Here is a 23448-nt window from a genome sequence, read left to right on the forward strand (position 1 = left end):
ACCATACAGTATGGTACCACTGCAATCTAGCAATGTGGAGATTCCCAATGGAGCCTTGTCATTTGGCAGTGATAAGTGAATGGGCTTTCCGAACTCTCTCTACTCTCTCAATACTCTCCACAGCATTAACAACTCCGGTCTGCTTTAGGATGAATGGGCCCACTCAGACATAATCCCAAATGGAAAGCAGTAAGTCAGTGTCTGAAAATAACAGCTCAGTCAGGCAGTGAGATTCACTGAGGGGAGGGTGGGGACCCTGTGACAGTGTCACTGAGGGGAGGGTGGGGACCCTGTGACAGTGTCACTGAGGGGGTGGGGACCCTGTGACAGTGTCACTGAGGGGAGGGGGTGGGGACCCTGTGACGGTGTCACTGAGGGGGTGGGGACCCTGTGACGGTGTCACTGAGGGGAGAGGGTGGGGACCCTGTGACGGTGTCACTGAGGGGGTGGGGACCCTGTGACGGTGTCACTGAGGGGGTGGGGACCCTGTGACAGTGTCACTGAGGGGAGGGGGTGGGGACCCTGTGACAGTGTCACTGAGGGGGTGGGGACCCTGTGACAGTGTCACTGAGGGGAGGGGGTGGGGACCCTGTGACAGTGTCACTGAGAGGAGGGGGTGGGGACCCTGTGACAGTGTCACTGAGGGGAGGGGGTGGGGACCCTGTGACAGTGTCACTGAGGGGGTGGGGACCCTGTGACAGTGTCACTGAGGGGAGGGGGTGGGGACCCTGTGACAGTGTCACGGAGGGGAGGGGGTGGGGACACTGTGACAGTGTCACTGAGGGGAGGGGGTGGGGACCCTGTGACAGTGTCACTGAGGGGGTGGGGACCCTGTGACGGTGTCACTGAGGGGAGGGGGTGGGGACCCTGTGACAGTGTCACTGAGGGGAGGGGGTGGGGAGCCGAGAGTCTGATCGTGGTCCTGAGTGGGACTGGAGCAGAAACAGGAATAGCATTTGTCTGGTCAATCCTTCAGTAAGTGTAAGTGTAAATTAAAAGGAAGATTTTCTATTCTGTGAAGGTCCGACTGGGGAGTCGAGGTTCATGGTTATCCCATTCCTGAAATCCGAGATGGTTCCTGTACCTTGGGTGAGTATGTCCAGGAAGTGCCTCTGACTGGAGCAGTGTGAGCCTGACCTTTGGATACAGGAGCAGCTGGGTGGAGCATGGGGCATTCACCAGGTGGAAGAATTGTGGGTAATGCATTTCAGGATGTGGTCACCCCTCCTCCTCAACCCTTCCCCCTACACCCCACCCCCCCTCCCCCACCCCCCACCTCCCCCCAACCTCCCCCAACCCCCACCTCCCCCCCCAACCTCCCGCAGCTTAAGGAAATGTCAGGACAGGGTGAATGGGTGACCAGACAGAAGAAGGGGACCAGGCAGGTCAAGAGGGAGTTCCCCAAATGTAGGTCAATTGCAAACCAAAATGATGGTTCATTTGTGGAGCCCGGCCAGAGCCAATGCCATGGCATTGTGGGTGTTCCAGATACTCAGGGTGAGGGTGAGGGAGGAAGAAGTGTGGAAGGGCGGTAGTGATCGGGGAGTCACTTGTGAGGGCATTTCAAAGCCGTGATGTATCGATGTGTTGCCTCCTGGGTGCCAGACCCTGATTTGTCATGGAATAACTGAAAGGCACTGGGAGGGGGAACAGTGATCAGCTGGAATTTATGGTCCATATTGGGACCAGTGATCAGAGGGAGAAAGAGAAATGAGGTCCTGCAAGTAGACAGAGGGAGTTAGGTTGGAAATTGAAAGGCAGACCTTTAAAGATAGCAACCTCTGGGTGTTTCTTCGTGTCATGGAGTAGAGAATATGAGAATGGAAGGGTAGAGTAGATCAATGTGTCACTGGAGAGATGGTGCAGGAAACCAAGCTTTCAATTCTAGAGACGGTAGGCCCTGTCTAAGTTGGATGGGTTCGATCTGAACAGACACAGGAGCATGCTCCTTGTAGGAGTATGATGTCAGAGCTGTAACTGAGACTTGTCTGAAAGATAGACATGACTAGCAGCATCACATTATTGGGCATTCAGGTGAGATAGAGAGAGGGATGGAAGAGAAAAGAGGTTTCACAATATTGATCAAAGAATCAATTATCACAGTGAGGAGGGAACGCCATCTTGGAGAGATCATCAAATGAATATAGCTTTTTACCAATTACACAAAAGGACAAAAGAGACAAACTTGCTGTTGAGTGTATCATAGTCAGGGAGAGATAAGTGGTCAAATACGTAATCAAACTTCAGAGAATTGATTGAAGATTTCATTACTTTCTTGTGGAATAGATGCTGATCAATGATAGAGTAATGTATCCAAAAATCAAAACCTCATCCCCTGAAGCACAGCAGCATCAACTCAGGGGAGGAGGAACTGGAAAACTCAGGAGGATCTTTATGTGGAATGGACACACAGGGTGACACCTGAGTAATTTTCCCAGAAATGACAACTTGCAGGAAAGTTACTGTGGTACCACAGACCCTTGAAGCGTCTCACTACATGGACAACATACCCAGAGGGAAGGTTATTGTCCACATGTTCTGCAACTTTTCTTGCATCAGACCAGCCATCTTTCCCCTCCATTAACTGCTTTATGGAACTTTCATTAATTGGTTTTGGATCAATTGCATAGGAGACAACAGCATTAACCCCATTGCGTCTGAAAAAGTGAAAATAATTGGGGCCAATGACACAGTGATTGTCGAAGCCACTGACAGAGTTATAGACCCGTACAGACCATTTAACCCAGTCATATTTCTTTGATAAACCATTGAGAATGTAACTTACACATTCACAGTTATTTCTTCCACCCTTTTCAGTTATCATTTTCTCAACATCTATTTCTGCCTGCTCAGCAAACTCATTGATGCACTTATCTATCATGGATTTCATTTTATTCTCTACTTTGCCCATTTTCTCATTCCACTCTCTCTTTAATGCCTCTACATCGGTCCCAGTGATAGCAGAGTGACCCACCAGGGCAATCAGACCAATACAGAAGAGCTCTTTGAGGCGGCAGCAGAGCCCCTCCATCAGACGCCGGTTCCTCTGGTCATATTCCATGGCAGTTTCCAGAATGGGTTTGCCAAAGATGGCAGAATACCCCATCACTGCATCATAGAGAGTGTGAAGGTTCTGGTCACCTTTAGTCTCATTGAAGTGTGTGAGGAATTCTTCTTTCTCCTTCTCCCGGTATTCCGGATTTGCGTTCAGGATGTCCATGTACTTCCTGAATTGGTTTTTCAGATTCTCCTCAACGGGGAAGTACTGATTATTAACTGTACTTTGTTCGATAGCCTGAAGCACTTGCTGAATCTGACCTGAAATGACATCCAGCTGGTTCCTGACTATCTGGAACTGCTCCTTCATATATCTCAGCTCCTCACTCTCCACATTACCCATAGCAAGTTTAACAATTGCTGCTGCTACCCCAAAGATGGCTCCTACCGCTCCAGCAGCAGAGGCGAATTTTCCTAAACTCTCAACAACTGACATCGCATTTCTCACTGCAACCACTGCAGTTGCAACCTCAGTGCTGGCTTTTGCCAGTTCCAGGGAATCTACTGCTGTTCCTGCCATACTGATGGGCTGAGCACTATGTTCGGATGGTCGTTTCCTTCAGTTGTCTCTGAAAAAAAAGATAAAAGTTATTTATGACTCCACAATGTATCGGGGAGAGTGAAGACCTTAAGAACTGGGAGCACATGTAGGCCATTCAGCCCCTTGAATCTGCTCCACCTTTGAAATGATCACAGCTGATTTCATTCTCAGCCTCAACTTCACTTCCCTGCCTGCTCTCCATAACCATACAACCCAATAATAAATAAACATTTATCTGTCTCCTCCTTAAATTTACTAATGTCCCAGCATCCACCGTACTCAGTGGGGCGGGAGGGAGCGGGGGGTGGGGGTAGGGGGTGGGGGGGAGGGAATTCCACAGAATCATGACCCTTTGAGCAAAGTAATTCCTCCCTCCCTCTGTTTAAATCTGCTACCCCTTATCCTAAAGCTATCACCTCACATTCTAGATAGCCATGTGAGGAAATATCCTCTCTGTATCGACTTTGTCAATCCCCTTTAGCAGCTTATAGACCTCAGTGAGATCGCCTCTCATTCTTCTAAACTCCAGAGAGAACGGGCCTAAACTGCTCAATCTCTGCATGTCTGGAAACCCCTGATGTCTGGAATCAATCTAGCGACCCTTCTCTGAACTGCCTCCAATGTTCCTCAAATAAAGGAGGAACTCTCCACAATGGTTCAGGTGCAGTCTCACTAATACCTTGTACAATTGCAGCAACACTCCCCTACTTACACACTCCATCCCTTTATCAATACATGGCAACATTCCATTGGCCTTCCTTATTACCTGCTGAAGCTGAATCCTAGTTTTCTATGATTGATGCAAAAGGACACCCAAATCCCTCTGCACTGAAGCTCTCTTCAGGAATTCCTGAAGAAGGGCTTATGCTCGAAACATCGATTCTCCTGCTCTTTGGATGCTGCGCTTTTCCAGCAACACATTTTTCAGCTCTGAGCTCCAGCATCTGCAGTCCTCACTTTCTCCTAGCTCTCTGAGGAGACCACTCAGCCCCTTGACCCTGCTGTGCCGTTCAATAGGATCATAGCTGATACAACGTTCCTGCACTTTCCCTGTAACCCTTCGTTCCCCCCCAAAAATTCCATCTACCTCAGTCTTAAATAGACACTGCTGCTGCAGCTTTCTGTGGCAAGGAGTTCCAAAGACCCCGAACTCTCCGAGAGGAAATTCCTTCTCCTGTCTTAAATTAGTGCCCATTTTTTTCTAAAACAGTGTCCTCTGGTTCTGGACTCTCGCATGAGGGAAACATCCTCTCAGCTTTGACAGAGGAAAAAGTGCTGGATGTCTTGAATCGCATAAAGGTGGATAAATCCTCAAGGCCTGATCAGGTGTACACGAGAACTCTGTGGGAAGCTAGAGAAGTGATTGCTGGGCCTCTTGCTGAGATATTTGTATCATCGATAGTCACAGGTGAGGTGCCAGAAGACTGGAGGTTGGCTAATGTGGTGCCACTGTTTAAGAAGGGTGGTAAGGACAAGCCAGGAACTATAGACCAGTGAGCCTGACCTCGGTGGTGGACAAGTTGTTGGAGGGAATCCTGAGGGACAGGATGTACATGTATTTGGAAAGGCAAGGCCTGATTCGGGATAGTCAACATGGCTTTGTGTGTGGAAATCATGTCTCACAAACTTGATTGAGTTTCTTGAAGAAATAACAAAGAGGATTGATGAGGGCAGAGGGATAGATGTGATCTATATGGACTTCAGTCAGGGATTTGACAAGGTCCCCATGGGAGACTGGTTCGCAAAGTTAGACCTCATGGAATACAGGGAGAACTAGCCATTTGGACACAGAATTGGCTCAAAGGTAGATGACAGAAGATTGTGGTGGAGGGTTGTTTTTCAGACTGGAGGCCTGTGACCAGTGGAGTGTCACAAAAATCGGTGCTGGGCCCTCTACTTTTCATCATTTATGTAAATGATTTGGATGTGAGCATAAGAGGTACAGTTAGTAAGTTTACAAATGACACCAAAATTCGAGGTGTAGTGGACAACAAAGAGGGTTACCTCAGATTACAACAGATCTGGACCAAATGGGCCAATGGGCTGAGAAGTGGCAGATGGAGTTTAATTCAGATAAATGTGAGGTGCTGCATTGTAGGAAAGTAAATCTTATCAGGACTCATACACTTAATGGTAAGGTCCAAGGGAGTGTTGCTGAACAAAGAGACCTTGGAGTGCAGGTTCATATCTCCTTGAAAGTGGCGTCGCAGGTAGATAGGATAGTGAAGAAGGCGTTTGGTATGCTTTCCTTTATTGGTCAGAGTATTGAGTACAGGAGTTAGGAGGTCATGTTGCAGCTTTACAGGGCATTGGTTAGGCCACTGTTGGAATATTGTGTGCAATTCTGGTCTCCTTCCTCTTGGAAAAATGTTGTGAAACCTGAAAAGGTTCAGAAAAGATTTACACGGATGTTGCCAGGGTTGGAGGATTTGAGCTACAGGGAGAGGCTGAACAGGCTGGGGCTGTTTTCCCTGGAGCATCGGAGGCTGAGGGGTGACCTTATAGAGGTTTATAAAGTCATGAGGGACATGGATCGGAAAAATAGACAAAGTCTTTTCCCTGGGGTCAGGGAGTCCAAAGCTCGGGGGCAGAGGTTTAGGGTAAGATGGGAAAGATATAAAAGAGACCGAAGGAGTAACTTTTTCACTCCGAGGGGGGTACGTGTATGGAATGAGCTGCCAGAGGATGTGGTGGAGGCTGGTACAATTGCAACGTTTAAAAGGAAACTGGATGGGTATATGAATAGGAAGGGTTTGGAGGGACATGGGCCGGGTGGGGGCAGGTGGGACTGGATTGGGTTGGGATATCTGGGTCAGCATGGACGGGTTGGACCAAAAGATGCGTTTCCGTGCTGTACATCTGAGTCTGCTTCCCGTTTTGAATATTGAAGTAACATTAGCCATCTATGTTTTTCTAAATACTCTCTTAGAATAGATTCTAATGTTTTTCCAATAACATATACCAAACCAATTGGCCTCGAGTTAGTTATATTTTGTCTCCTTTCCTTTTGAAGTAAATGTGTTACTGTTGTTTATTTGTCAAAGTAAGGTGGACTGGCAGGAGAAAGTGAGGATTGCAGATGCTGAAGATCAGAGTCGAGAGTGGGGTGCTGGAAAAGCACAGCCGGTCAGGCAGCATCCGAGGGGCAAAAGCCCTTCATCAGGAATGAGGCTGGGAGCCTCGGGGCTGGAGGGATAAATGGGAGAAGGGTGGGGCTGGGGAGAAAGTAGCTGAAAGTGCAACAGGTGATGGAGGTGGGGCTAAAGGTGATAAATTGGAGAGGAGGGTGGAGCAGATAGGTGGGAGGAAGATTGACAGGTGGGACAGGTCATGAGGACAGTGCTGAGCTGGAAAGTTGGAACGAGGGTAAGGTGGGGGAAGGGGAAATGAGGAAACTGGTAAAGTCCACAATGATGCACTGGGATTGAAAGGTTCAGAGACAAAAGATGAGGCGTTCTTCCTCCAGGCATCGGTTGATGAGGCAGTGGCGATGGAGGAGGCCCAGGACCTGTATATCCTTGGCAGAGTGGGAGGGGGAGCTGAAGTGTTCGGCCTCTGGGCAGTGGTGTTGATTGGTGCGGGTGTCCCGGAGATGTTCTCTGAAGCGCTCTGCAAGAAGACGCTCAGTCTCCCCGATGTAGAGGAGACCGCATTGGGAGCAACGGATACAATAAATGATATTGGTGGGTGCACAGGGGAAACTTTGATGGATGTGGAAGACTTCTTTGGGGCCTTGGATGGGGGTGAGGGTTGAGGTGTGGGTACAAATTTTGCAATTCCTGAGGTGACGGGGAAAGTGCCAGGATGGGAGGGTGGGTTTTTAGGGGGCAATGACCTGACCAGGTAGTCACAGAGGGAACTGTCTTTGCGGAAAGTGGTTAGGGGTGGGGAGGGAAATATATCCCAGCTGGTGGGGTCCGCTTGTAGGTGGCGGAAATGTTGGCGGATGATGTGGTTTATGCAGAGGTTGGTGGGGTGGAAGGTGAGGACCAAGGGGTTCTGTACTTGTTGTAGTTGGAGGGGTGGGGTTCGAGAGCAGAGGTGCGGGACATGGATGAGATCCTTTGGAGGGGCATCTTCAACTACGTGGGAAGAGAAATTGTGGTCTTTAAAGATGGAGGCTATCTGGTGTGTTCTGTGGTGGAACTTGTCCTCCTGGGAGCAGATGTGGCAGAGTCAGAGGAATTGGGAATACTGGATAGCATTTTTGCACGAGGAAGGGTGTGGGGAGGTGTAATCCAGGTTGCTATGGGTGTCAGTGGATTTGTAAAAAAAATGTCAGTGTTGAGTTGGTCATCGTTGATGGAGATGCAGAGGTCCGGGAAGGGGAGGGAGGTGTCAGAGATAGTCCAGGTGAATTTAAGGGCAGGGTGGAATGTACTGGTGAAGTTGATGAACTGTTCAACCTCTTCATGGGAGCACGAGATGGCGCCAATGCAGCCATCAATGTAGCGGAGGATGAGGTGGGGAGTGGTGCTGGTGTAACGACAGAAGATGGACTGTTTGTCCATCTTGGATAAATGTCTGGTTATCCACTTTGGTGGCAAGAACAGGAAGGCAGATTACTACCTCAATGGTATCAAATTAGGTAAAGGGGCTGTTCAGAGAGATCTGGGTGTTCTTGTCCACCAGTCAATGAAGGCAAGCATGCAGGTACAGCAGGTCGTGAAGAAGGCTAATAGCATGCTGGCCTTCATAACAAGAGGGATTGAGTATAGAAGCAAAGAGGTGCTTCTGCAGCTGTACAGGGCCCTGGTGAGACCACACCTGGAGTACTGTGTACAGTTCTGGTCTCCAAATTTGAGGAAAGACATTCTGGCTATTGAGGGAGTGCAGCGTAGGTTCACGAGGTCAATTCCTGGAATGGCAGGATTGCCTTACACGGAAAGACTGAAGCGACTGGGCTTGTATACCCTTGAGTTTAGAAGACTGAGAGGGGATCTGATTGAAACGTATAGGCTTATGAAAGGACTGGACACTCTGGCAGGAGGGAACATATTTCCGTTGATGGGGGAGTGCCGAACCAGAGGACACGACTTAAAAATACGGGGTAGACCATTTAGGACAGAGATGAGGAGAAACTACTTCACACAGAGAGTGGTGGCTGTGTGGAATGCTCTGCCCCAGAGGGCAGTGGAGGCCCAGTCTCTGGATTCTTTTAAGAAAGAATTGGATAGAGCTCTTAAAGATAGTGGAGTCAAGGGGTATGGAGATAAGGCTGGAACAGGATACTAATTAGGAATGATCAGCCATGATCATATTGAATGGCGGTGCAGGCTCGAAGGGCAGAATGGCCTACTCCTGCATCTATTGTCTATTGTCTATTGTCTATTGTCTATTGTTTGACATAACCAACAAAGAGGCAGGCATAGCTGGGGCCCATCTGGGTTCCCATGGCCACCCCCTGGATTTGGAGGAAATGGAAGGAGTTAAAGAAAAAGTTATTAAAGGTGAGGACCAGTTTGGAGAAATGGAGGAGAGTATTGGTGGAGGGGGACTGGATGGGTCTGTTGGAGATGAAGAAGCTGAGGGCCTGGAGGCCATCCTTGTGGAGTATGGATGTGTATAAGGACTGCACATCCATAGTGAAGATAAAGTGCTGGGGACCAGGGAACCGAGAGTTACTGAAGAAATGGAGGATGTGGTTGATGTCACTGATGTAGGTGAGAAGTGCCTGAACTAAAGGACAGAGGATGGAGTCGAAGTGGGATGAGATGAGTTCTGAGGGGTAGAAACATGCAAAGACAATGGGTCAGCCGGGGTAGTTGGACTTGTAGATCTTGGGGTACCGGTAGAACTGGGCAGTGCGGGGGGGGGTGAACTATGTGTTTGGAGGCAATGGAGGGAAAATCACCGGAGGTGATGAGTGCTCAGATAGTGTGAGTGATTTTGGTCTGATGGGTCACGGTGGGGTCGCAGTCAAGGGGGAATTAGGACGTGGTGTCGAAGAGTTGCCGTTCAGCCTCTGCAACATAGAGGTCCAGTCCCCAGACTGCCACTGCCTTGCCTTCTTTCAGAGAGAGAGAGAGAGAGAGAGTTCAGAAGCAATTTACCAGTATGTTGCTGGGAAGTGAGGGCTTGCGTTACCAGGAGAGGCTGGATAGGCAGGAGCTGCTTTCACTGGGGCAAAGGTGACTTGAGAGGTGACTTTATACAGGTTTATAAAATAATGAGGGGTCATAGATAAAGTGAATGGCAGATATCTTTTCTGTCGAGTGAGGAATTTCAAGACCAGGCGGCATATTTTTAAGGTGAGAGAAGAAAGGTATAAAAAGGATATTGGGGCAATTTATTTTAGACTCCGTGTAGTTCACATGTGGAATGAACTTCCAGAGGAAGTGGTGGATGCGGGTACAGTTACAACATTTAAAAGATATTTGGATAAATGCATGAGTAAGAAATGTTTGCAGTCAAAGGCCTCTTGCTATTCTTGCTGAGTTAAAGAAGAAAGAACAAAGAAAATTTACAGCCCAGGAGCTGGCCCTTCGGCCCTCCAGGCCTGAGCTGATCCAAGTCCACTGTCTAAACCTGTCGCCCAATCCCTAAGCATCTGTATCCCTCTGCTCCCCACCTACTCAGGCATCTGTCCAGACTCACCTTAAATGAATCTACCGTGCCTGCCTCTCCCACCTCGACTGGCAACACATTCCTGATGCCCACCACTTTCTGTGTGAGGTACTTACCACGTGTATCTCCCTTAAACTGTTCACCTCTACACCCCCCCACACACCCCCACACCCACACACACACACCCCCCCACACCCCCCCACACACCCCCACACCCACCCACACACCCACACACCCACCCACACACCCCCACACCCACACACACACCCCCACACCCCCACACCCACACACACACACCCACACCCACACACCTCCACACTCACCCCCACCCCCACACCCCCACACCCCCCCACACCCCCCCACACCCACCCACACACCCCCACACCCACCCACACACCCACACACCCACCCACACACCCACACACCCACACACACACCCCCACACCCCCACACCCACACACACACCCCCACACCCATCCACACACCCCCACACCCCCACACCCACCCCCACACCCCCACACCCACACACCCACACACACACCCCCACACCCCCACACCCACCCACACACCCACACCCCCACCCCCACACCCCCACACCCACACACACACCCCCACACCCATCCACACACCCCCACACCCCCACACCCACCCCCACACCCACATACACACACCCACACCCCCCACACCCACACACACACACCCACACCCACACACACACCCCCACACCCATCCACACACCCCCACACCCCCACACCCACCCCCACACCCACATACACACACCCACACCCCCCACACCCACACACACACACCCACACCCACCCACACACCCCCACACCCCCACACCCACCCCCACACCCCCACACCCCCACACCCACCCACACACCCCCACACCCACCCACACACCCCCACACCCCCACACCCACCCCCACACCCCCACACCCCCACACCCACCCCCACACCCCCACACCCACACACCCACACACACACACCCCCCACACCCACACACACACACCCACACCCACCCCCACACCCCCACACCCCCACACCCCCACACCCACCCCCACACCCCCACACCCACACACACACACCCACACACCCACACCCACACACACACACCCACACACCCCCACCCACACACACACACCCACACCCACCCACACACCCCCACACCCCAACACCCACCCCCACACCCCCACACCCACCCACACACCCCCACACCCACACACCCACACCCACCCCCACACCCCCACACCCACCCACACACTCACCCCCACACCCACACACCTCCACACTCACCCCCACACCCACACATTCCCACACCCACCCCCACACCCACACACCTCCACACTCACCCCCACACCCACACACCCCCACACCCACCCCCACACCCACACACCCACACACACACACCCACACACACACACCCACCCCCACACCCCCATACCCACCCATACACACTCCCAAACACAAACACCCACACAGGCCCACAACCCCACACCCCCACACCCAGACCCACACCCCCCTCACCACACCCCCCACACCCCCCACACCCCCACACACCCCCTATCCCCCACACCCACACACACACCCCACACCCACACCCACACACACCCCCCACACACACACCCGCACCCCCCCACACACCTCCACACATCCACACACCCACCCACAAACCCCCACACACACCCACACCCCCACAAACTGACACCCACACCCACACACCCACCCACACACCCCACCCCCACACCCCACACACCCCCACACACCCACCTACAAACCCACACACACCCACATCCACACACACCCACATACACACCCCCACAACCACGCACACCCCCAACCCTACACCCCCAACCCTACACCCCCAACCCCACAACCACACCAACACCCACACACACACCCAACCCCACACCCCCACTCGCACCCGCACCCACACCCCCACTCGCACCCCCATACCCACACCCCCACACCACCACACACACGCCCCCACACCCACAGACCCACAGACCCACACAACCACACCCATGCACCCACACACCCACCCCCACACCCCACCCACACCCACACCCACACCCACACCCCCACACCCACACCTCCCCCACACCCACCCCCACACCCCCACACCACTACACCCACCCACACCCCCCCACACCCACCCACACACACCCCCACACCCACCCCCACACCCCCCCACACCCACACCCACACCCACCCACACCCACACCCACACCCCCGTTTCCCCACCCACACCCCCACACCCCCACACCCCCCCACATCTACCCGCACACCCAAACCTCCCCACAACCCCCCATACCCACCCCCACACCCACACCCCCGTACCCACACACCCACACCCCCCCACACACACACACCCACACACCCCCACACCCACAACTCCACATGCACACCCACACACCCACACACCCCCACCCTCACACCCCCACTCCCCCCCACCCACACACCACCACCCCCCACCCACCCCCACACACACCCACCCCCACACCCCCCCACAGACCCCACCCCACACCCCCTCTACACAGCACCCCCCACACACATCCCCGCCACACCCCCACACCCACAAATCCACACCCCCACTCCCCGACACCCACCTGCCCACACACCCCCACTCACCCCCACACCCCCCACACACCCCCACACACCCCCCCACACCCCCACCCACACACACCCCCACCCCCACACACCCCCACACCCTCACACCCACACCCACCCCCACACACCCCCACACCCTCACACCCACACCCACCCACACACACCCACACCCCCACACCCATACACCGCCACACCCCCACCCACACCCAACACCCACCCACATCCCCACATCTCCACACCCCCACACCCACCCCCACACCGACCCCCCCCACACCCCTCACACACCCTCACACAACCTCACACCCCCACATACCCCCCTACCCCCAACCCCACACCACCACACACCCCGCCAACCCCCCACCCCCACACCTACACCTAAACACACACACCCACACACCACCAACCACACCCACACACCCCCACCCACCCCCAAACGCCCACACCCACCCACACCCCATACCCCCACACCCACACTCCCAGATCCACACCCCCAGACCCACACACACCCACACCTCCCACACCCACACCCCCACCCACACCCCCACACCCCTACACCCACACCCACACCCACATCCCCACGCACCCAGAGCCCCACCCCCACACCCCCACATCCACCCCCACACACCCCCACACCCCCACCTCCACACACCCACACCCCACACCCCCCCACACACCCGCCTACAAACCCACACACACTCACATACCCACCCCCACACCCACGCACACCCCCAACCCTACACCCCCAAATCTACACCCCCAACCCCACACCCCCAACACCACACCCCCACTCGCACCCCCATACCGGCACACCCATACCCACACCCCCACACCACCGCACACACGCCCCCACACCCACAGACCCACAGACCCACACATCCACCCCCACACCCCCACACCTCCACACCCAACCCACATCCCACCCACACCCACACCCACACCCCACCCACACCCACACCCACACCCACACCCACACCCAACCCACACCCCCCCACACCCCACCCACACCCACACCCACACCAACACCCACACCCACACCCCCACACTCACCCCCCCACACCCCCCACACCCCCCCCACATCTACCCGCACACCCACACCCGCCACACACCCCATACCCACCCCCACACCCACACCCCCGTTTCCCCACCCACACCCCCACACCCCCACACCCCCCCACATCTACCCGCACACCCACACCCCACCACACCCCCCCATACCCACCCCCACACCCACACCCCCACCCTCACACCCCCACTCCCCCCAACCCGCACACCACCTCCTCCACACACCCTCCCCACACCCCTACACCCCCACACCCTCACACCCCCCCACACACACTACCACCCCACACCCCCTACACACAGCCCCCCACACACACCCCCCGCCACACCCCCACACCCCGACACCCACCCAAACCTACGCCCCCACCCCCCCACACACACCTGCCCACACACCCCCACTCACCCCCACACCCCCACACACCCTCACACACCCAGACCCACACCCTCACACCCCCAGACCCAGACCCACACCCCCAGACCCACACCCCCAGACCCACACCCCCCCACACACCCCCACACACCCACACCCACGCCCCCACACCCACCCCCACACACCCACGCACCCAGAGCCCCACTCCCACACCCCCCACACACCCCCCACACCCCCCCCACACAACCCCCCCCACCCCCCCCACACACCCCCCAACACCTCCACCCCCACACACCCCCACCCCCACACAGCCCCACCCCCACACCCTCACACCCCCACACCCTCACACCCACACCCACCCACACCCCCACCCCCATACACCGCCACACCCCCACCCACACCCCAAACCCCCATGCATCTCCACAGTCCCACACATCTCCACACCCCCACACCCACCCCCACACCCACCCCCCACACCCCCCACACCCCTCACACACCCTCACACCCCCCTACCCCCACCCCCACACCCACACCTAAACACACACACCCACACACCACCAACCACACCCACAGACCCCCACCCACCCCCACACATCCCCACACACCCACCCCCACACACCCCCACACCCCCACCTCCACACACCCACACCCACAGACCCCCACACCCCCACCTCCACACACCCACACCCCACACCCCCCCACACACCCACCTACAAACCCACACACACCCACACCCACACCCACAAACACTCACATACACACCCCCAACCCTACACCCCCAACCCTACACCCCCAACCCCACAACCACACCCACACCCACACACAGACCCAACCCCACACCCCCAACACCACACCCCCACTCGCACCCCCAAACCGGCACACCCATACCCACACCCCCACACCACCACACACACGCCCCCACACCCACAGACCCACAGACCCACACATCCACACCCACGCACCCACACACCCACCCCCACACCTCCACACATCCACACCCACACCCACACCCACAGCCACACCCCCACACCCACACCTCCACACTCACCCACCCACACCCCCCCACATCTACCCGCACACCCCCCACATCTACCCGCAAACCCACACCCCCCCACACACCCCCATACCCACCCCCACACCCCCGTTTCCCCACCCACACCCCCATACCCCCCCCAAATCTACCCGCACACCCACACCCCCCCACACACCCCCATACCCACCCCCACACCCACCCCCACACCCACCCCCACACCCACACCACCGTACCCACACGCCCCCACACCCCCCCACACCCACACCCCCACACCCCCCCATACCCACCCCCACACCCACCCCCACACCCACCCCCACACCCACACCACCGAACCCACATGCCCCCACACCCCCCCACACCCAACCCCACACCCACACCCCCACACCCCCACACACCCACACCCACACCCCCACACACCCCCATACCCACCCCCACACCCACGCCCCCACTCCCCCCAACCCGCACACCACCTCCCCCACCCACCCCCACACCCTCCCCCACACACCCCACCCCACACCCCCTCCACACAGCCCCCCACACACACCCCCCGCCACACCCCCACACCCACAACTCCACACCCCCACACCCCGACACCCACCCAAACCTACGCCCCCACCCCCCCACACACACCTGCCCACACACCCCCACTCACCCCCACACACCCTCACACCCCCAGACCCAGACCCACACCCCCAGACCCACACCCCCAGACCCACACCCCCAGACCCACACCCCCAGACCCAGACCCACACCCCCAGACCCACACCCCCAGACCCACACCCCCCCACACACCCCCACATCCCCCACACACCCACCCTCACGCCCCCACACCTACCCCCACACCCCCACGCACCCAGAGCCCCACTCCCACACCCCCCACACACCCCCCACACACACCCCCACACAACCCCCCCCACACTCCCCCACACCCCCACACGCAACACCAACCCACATCCCCACATCTCCACATCTCCACACACCCTCACATACCCCCACACCCCCACACACCCCCCCACCCCCACCCCCACACACCCCCACACCCCCACCCCCACCCCCACACCCACCCCCACACACCCCCCCACACCCCTCACACACCCTCACACACCCTCACACCCCCACACACCCCCCCACCCCAACCCCCACACCCCCACACACACCCCCATCCCCCCACCCCCACACCCACACCTAAACACACACACCCACACACCCCCAACCACACCCACACAACCCCACCCACCCCCACACCCCGACACCCACACGCACGCCCATACCCCCACACATCCACACACACCCCCACACACACCTGCCCCCACGGCCACACCCGCCCACACCCCCATACCCCCACACCCACACTCCCAGATCCACACCCCCAGACCCACACACACCCACACCCCCCACACCCCCCTCACATACCCCCACACCCCCACACACCCCCCCACCCCCACACCCTCACACACCCCCACACCCCCACACACACCCCCACACACACCTGCCCCCACGCCCACACTCGCCCACACCCCCATACCCCCACACCCACACTCCCAGATCCACACCCCCAGACCCACACACACCCACACCCCCCACACCCCCCACACAACCCCACCCACACACCCCCCACACACCCCCCACACCCCCACACGCAACACCAACCCACATCCCCACATCTCCACATCTCCACACTCCCACACATCTCCACACCCCCTCACCCCCACCCCCACCCCCACCCCCACACCCACACCCCTACACCCACACCCACATTCCCACAACCCCACCCCCACACACTCATCCACACGCACCTACACCCTCACCCCCACACACCCCCACCCCCACACCCTCACCCCCACACACCCCCAACCCCACACCCATGCCCACACCCACACACGCCCTTACACTCACCCCACACCCACAGCCACACCCCCACACCCCCACACCCCCACCCTCACACCCTCACATCCTCACACCCTCACACACCCACACCCACACCCACACACACCCACACCCACAGTCCCCCACACGCCCACCTGCACACCCACACGCCTAAACACACACTCCCACACACTCCCACACACACAGTATGTGTCCCTCAGTAACAGAGTGAAGCTCCCTGTACTCTGTCCCCTAGTAACTGAGTGAAGATTCCTCTACACTGTCCCCTCAGTAACAGAGTGAAGCTCCCTCTACACTGTCCCCACAGTAACAGAGTGAAGCTTCCTCTACACTGTCCCCACAGTAACAGCATAAAGCTCCCTCTACACTGTCCCCACAGTAACAGCATAAAGCTCCCTCTACACTGTCCCCTCAGTAACAGAGTGAAGCTCCCTCTACACTGTCCCCACAGTAACAGTGTAAAGCTCCCTCTACACTGTCCCCCACAGTAACAGCGTAAAGCTCCTCTACACTGTCCCTCCAGTAACAGAGTGAAGCTCCCTCTACACTGGCCCCAGTAACCGAGTCACATACCCACACCCCCACCTCCATACCCGCCCCCACACACCCCCACACACCCCACACCCCCACACCCACACCCCCACAGCTAAACACACACACCCACACACCCCCACCCACAAACCCCCACCCACAAACCCACCCACACCCACATCCCCACACACCCACACACCCCCACCCCCACACACTCATCCACACACACCTACACCCTCACTCCCACACCCACGCCCCCCCCCACGCCCCCCACGGCCCCCCACACCCCCACACCCACACCCACGCCGCCACACCCCCACCCTCACACCCACCCACACCCACACACCCACGCCCCCACACCCACACGCCCTCACACTCACCCCACACCCACACTCACAGCCACCCCCACACACCCCCACACACCCCCACACACACCCACACCCACAGTTCCCCATCCCCACACCCGCACAGACACACCTAAACACACACACCCACACCCACACACTCCCACACCCCCCACCCACACATACCCCCACACCCCCACACATACCCACACCCACATTCCCCCACCCACACACCCACACTCCCACATACATACCCACACGCCCGCTCACACCCACACACCCACACCCCCACACACACAGTATGTGTCCATCAGTAACAGAGTGAAGCTCCCTGTACTCTGTCCCCTAGTAACTGAGTGAAGATTCCTCTACACTGTCCCCCTCAGTAACAACATAAAGCTCCCTCTACACTGTCCCCACAGTAACAGCATAAAGCTCCCTCTACACTGTCCCCACAGTAACAGCATAAAGCTCCCTCTACACTGTCCCTACAGTAACAGCATAAAGCTCCCTCTACACTGTCCCCACAGTAACAGAGTGAAGCTTCCTCTACACTGTCCCCCCCAGTAACAGAGTGAAGCTCCCTCTACACTGTCCCCACAGTAACAGAGTGAAGCTCCCTCTACACTGTCCCCCCCCCCAGTAACAGCGTGAAGCTCCCTCTACACTGTCCCCAGTAACCGAATGAAGCTCCCTCTACACTGTCCCCCCAGTAACAGAGTGAAGCTCCCTCTACACTGTCCCCCCAGTAACAGTGTGAAGCTCTTCTACACTGTCCCCCAGTATCAGACTGAAGCATGCTCTATACTGTCCCTGAGTATTACAGAGTAAAGCTGCCTCTACACTCTTCCCCCCTCAAATGCTCCTGACTCAGTGAAACAGGGGGTCAGATACAGAGTAAAGATCTAGCTACACTGTCCCCCATCAAACACTCCCAAGACAGGGACAGCACGGGGTCAGATACAGAGTAAAGATCTAGCTACACTGTCCCCCATCAAACACTCCCAAGACAGGGACAGCACGGGGTTAGATACAGAGTAAAGCTCAGATTACTCTCGACTGCACATTACACTGGGGGCTGTTGGTTGAACATGGTTCTCTACAATGTGGGTCAAGAGGTTCCAGGCATTCCGAGAACACACCCAGTGTCCAATTCCAAAACCCAATCCCCAATCCCAATCTTCTACCCGCAATCTCAATCTGCAATCCCAATCCCAGTCCTAATCCTCAAACCTAAACCTAATCTCGAAAATTTAATCACACTGCTCAATCCCCAGTGCCCAGACCCCAGTTCCAAGTTCCCAGTGCTCCCACCCCAGTGCCCACTGCTCTCTCCCCAGTGCTCAGTGCTCCCCGCCCAGTGCTCTCCCCCAGTGCTCAATGCTCTCTCCCCAGTACTCAGTGCCCAGTTCCCAGTGCCCAGTGCTCCCCACCCTGTGCCCAGTGCTCCCCGCCAGTACTCAGTGCCCAGTGCTCAATGCTCTCTCCCCAGTACTCAGTGCCCAGTGCTCCCCACCCAGTGCCCATTGCCCAGTGCTCCCCACCCAGTGCCCAGTGCTCCCCACCCAGTGCCCATTGCCCAGTGCTCCCCACCCAGTGCCCATTGCCCAGTGCTCCCCACCCAGTGCCCAGTTCCAGGCTGCAGGAAGAGTGATCAGGAACAGTGTCTCACCTTCTGATGGTTTTCACCGTGGCTGTGAGTGGTGACTTTGCTCAGAGATTTATATCAGAGCAACCGGGGGAGGGGGGTTGGGGGGAGCCAGCCTGAGCTGATCCAAGTCCACTGTCTAAACCTGTTGCCCAATTCCGAAGCATCGGTATCCCTCTGCTCCCCACCTACTCAGGCATCTCTCCAGACACATCTTAAATGAATCTACCGTGCCTGCCTCTCCCACCTCTGCTGGCAACGCGTTCCAGGCATTCGCCACCCTCTGTGTGAAGTATTTGCCACGTATATCTCCCTTTAAACTGTTCACCTCTCACCTTGAACGCGTGACCTCTTGTTATTGAATCCCTCACCCTGGGAAACAGCTTATCTCAATCCACCCTGTCTATACCCTTGATGATTTTGTAAACCTCAATCAGGTTCTCCTTCAATCTCCTTTTTTCTAATGAAAACAATCCTAACCTATTCAATCTCTCTTCATCGCTAGCACCTTCCATACCAGGCAACATCCTTGTAAACCTTCTCTGCACCTTTTCCAAAGTGTCCACATCCTTTTGGTAATGTGGTGACCAGAACTGTACACAGTATTCTAAATGTGGCCAAACCAAAGTCTTGTACAACTTTAACATGACCTGCCAGCTCTTATACTCAATACCCCGTCCGATGAAGACAAGCATACCATATACCTTCTTGACCACTCTATCCACCTGTGCAGCAACCTTCAGGGTACAATGGACCAGAACTCCCAGATCTCTCTGTTCATCAACTTTTCCCAAGAGTCTTCTGTTTACTGTATAATTCACTCTAGAATTAGACTTCCCAAAATGCATCACCTCACATTTGCCTGGATTGAATTCCATTTGCCACTTCTCCACCCAAATCTCCAGTCTATCTATATCCTCCTGTATTCTCTGACAGTCCCCTATGCTTTCTGCTACTCCACCAAACTTCTTGTCATCTACAAACTTGCTGATCAGACCAACAATGCCCTCTTCCAGATCATTGATGTATATTACAAACAACAGAGGCCCCAGCACTTGAGCCGTGTGGAACACCACTGGTCACCTTTCTCCATTTCGAGAAACATTAATCCAGATAAGGTTCTGGGAACCTGGATTGAGTCCTGCCATGGAAGATGGAGGAATTTGAATTCAATAAAAAACAAATCAGGGATTAAGTGTCGAATGATCATGAATTATTTGTCAAAAAAGCCCTCCTGGTTCAGTCATGTCCTTTAGGGAAGGAAACTGGCCTACCTGTGACTCCAGACCCACACCAATGTGGTTGACTGCTCACTGTCCTCTGGGCAGTAAGGGATGGCAGGAAATGCTGGTCTAGCCAGAGACACCCACACCCTGAGAATGAAGAAAGAGAAAAACACTTTTTTGTGAACAGTACCTCACCGGGAGTAGAAACTGAACATGGAGCCACTGTGTTTCAGACAGGCCCAAGGAGGTTGGGACTGCGTGCAACAAGATTCATTCCTGAACATGTGCAGAGGGAAGAGGGGCGTGCCTGACAGAGAGGAGGGGGGTTGTGCAGATGGGAGAGGCATAGAGTGGGGAGGGCTGGGGTACAGAGGGAAGGGGAGGGGGTGAAGAGATCAGAACAGGGCTGGTGAGAGAGACACAGACCACAGAGCAAGGCAGTCTCCCGATAAAATCAATCCTTTCAAAGTGAGGAGTCAAATTTCACATCACTGGGTGATTAAGAGAAACACACACATTCTTACAGTTGTTCTGGAAACGGTGGCTATGTAATTGCAGTCATGATGTGGTCACATGGAGGTGGCTTTCCCCAGTCTGATGGTGACAGGACAGAGGACTGAGAATCAAACCATAATCAAACATCCCAAGGTGCTGACCATTTCAAAACAAAGTACAACACTGAGCCTCATGGGGACAGAACAGGTCGGTCAGCATGGATGGGTTGGACTGAAGGGTCTGTTTCTGTGCTGTACATCTCTAATACTCTATGAGGGACATGGGTAGATCAAGAGGGAACATCAGAGAGAAGGGTTTGGGAGCTTGATATTTTCCAGACCCATTGTCTGTCTCCAGAATCATAGACTCATAGAATCCCTACAGTGTGGAAAGAGACCATTCAGCCCATTGAGGCTGCCCTGAGCTTCTGAAGGGCATCCCAACCAGAGACCTAATCAGTTCCATAGCAATTCTTCAAGACTTGCAAAGAATTTCCAGTATGCTTGAAGTCAATGAAGTTTCAAAATCAAGGAACATGTTTGAGTAAAGAAACAATCAACAATCCTATTTCAGATACAGCAGCTAATGGCAAAGCTATAAGTACATTGATTAAACTGGAAAAGAGAAAGAATACACAGATGAATAAAGCACCAGTGCTGAGGGACAGGTTACAGCATGTGGCCCAAATAAGGGTTCGCTATATAAATGCACAGAGTGTAAGGAATAAAATAAATGAGCTGCAGGCACAAATTCAAATTGGAGATTATGAGATAGTAGCGATTACTGAGACGTGGCTGCAGGATGGTTGGGATTGGGAACTAGGTAAACGAAGTTACAAGGTTTTCAGATTTACTTGCATACTGACTGATAATGAGATGTATTTGAGCACGGGCTGTGATTTAACTTGAACTGAATCGAATTAGGTTTCTTGTCACATGTATTCACATGTGTACAGTGAAACATTTACAAGTCAACACTTACAATGGCATTTTTGGTACAAAGATACCTAGGTACAGATTCTTCAGTACAAATTCTTCAGGAAAAAAGATTCAAAAATAAAGAAATAAAATGTCTAGCATTATAGACCTTCAAAAGTACTAAATCATACCAATAAATCAGAAAAATAAAGAGATGAAAAGTTCAGATTATTATCATTGAAACAGATGCTGTATATTGTTTTTTTCCCCTCTATTTCCTAAGTAACCTCACGGTTCTTAAATTATTACATTCTTACACTGGATTAAAATCTGCTTCGGCAGCACTAGATGGTAAAGACGATTGTATTACCCTGGTTGTAGCTGGCTGAGCTAAGGTCAATGTTGATGTTCTCTCTCCCAACATTCCTTCTTCATGGACTGATGTTGTCTCTGGAGTGTCAGCTCCTCTGGGCCAAGTCTCCCTTTTATATACAGTTCAAAAACTCCCAAATGCTCAGGCTCACTGTCATTTACTTTGTCAGCAAGGTAACTGACATGTCAATTCCTCCAATGTAATTCGGGCAGTTTGATACAGCAACGTCATTTACATATTTTAGTTCCTCCTTGTAGATTAGTTTCTGTTTCAGGAAAAGGTGTAATGTAAAGCAGTATCAGATATTGTAATTTTCTGATTGATTGAGCCAATCTGAGGAGCTGGGCTGATTCATAAACAGTTCATCTGAAACTCTGAGCTATTGTTTCATCTGAAATCTTGCATCCATCAGCATTCATTCATTCTAGTCAATCATGGAAATAGCTTGCATACCTGTCTTGCCTGATACAATCTCAGAGGTCACAAGGCACCAGGTTGTAGTCCAACACATTTATTTGAAATTACAGGCTTCATCAGGTGAAGTGCAGGGAGGCACATCGGCACAGAATGTCCAGGCATAGAGATCACAAGGTCATACAAATGGTGTGAGGAGTGTCGATAGGCTGGGTAATAAGTCTCTGCAGGTGATCAAGAGTGTCAGACGGTGTGAGTAAAGTGCCAACATGCCAAGGATCTCACCAAAGTAAGAAGTAATCCAAAACTGTACAAACTAATGAAGGTGGAGAGATCATAGCAAGTTATCACATGATGGTGTCAAAACAGGGCAATA

The 23448-nt window shown here is 54.4% G+C and overlaps 1 protein-coding gene across 1 annotated transcript; it reads right to left on the reverse strand.

Annotated features, from left to right (window-relative positions):
* Positions 1 to 1296: 1296 nt before the first annotated feature.
* Positions 1297 to 22818, reverse strand: LOC140480920 (uncharacterized). The gene is made up of 3 exons (XM_072576506.1): positions 22656 to 22818; positions 20922 to 21020; positions 1297 to 3626 (listed from the first exon to the last, which is right to left on the reverse strand). The coding sequence occupies exon 3, from the start codon at positions 3575 to 3577 to the stop codon at positions 2393 to 2395; it is 1185 nt and encodes a 394-aa protein (XP_072432607.1). The 5' UTR covers positions 3578 to 3626; positions 20922 to 21020; positions 22656 to 22818; the 3' UTR covers positions 1297 to 2392.
* Positions 22819 to 23448: the final 630 nt, after the last annotated feature.

The sequence above is a fragment of the Chiloscyllium punctatum genome, chromosome 8 (assembly GCF_047496795.1).
Source record: "Chiloscyllium punctatum isolate Juve2018m chromosome 8, sChiPun1.3, whole genome shotgun sequence".
In the NCBI taxonomy this organism is placed as follows: Eukaryota; Metazoa; Chordata; class Chondrichthyes; order Orectolobiformes; family Hemiscylliidae; genus Chiloscyllium; species Chiloscyllium punctatum.

What these genes read in the sequence shown, in the direction of transcription:
- LOC140480920 (XM_072576506.1), bottom strand. Translation starts at nt 3,577, where the DNA reads ATGGCAGGAACAGCAGTAGATTCCCTGGAACTGGCAAAAGCCAGCACT.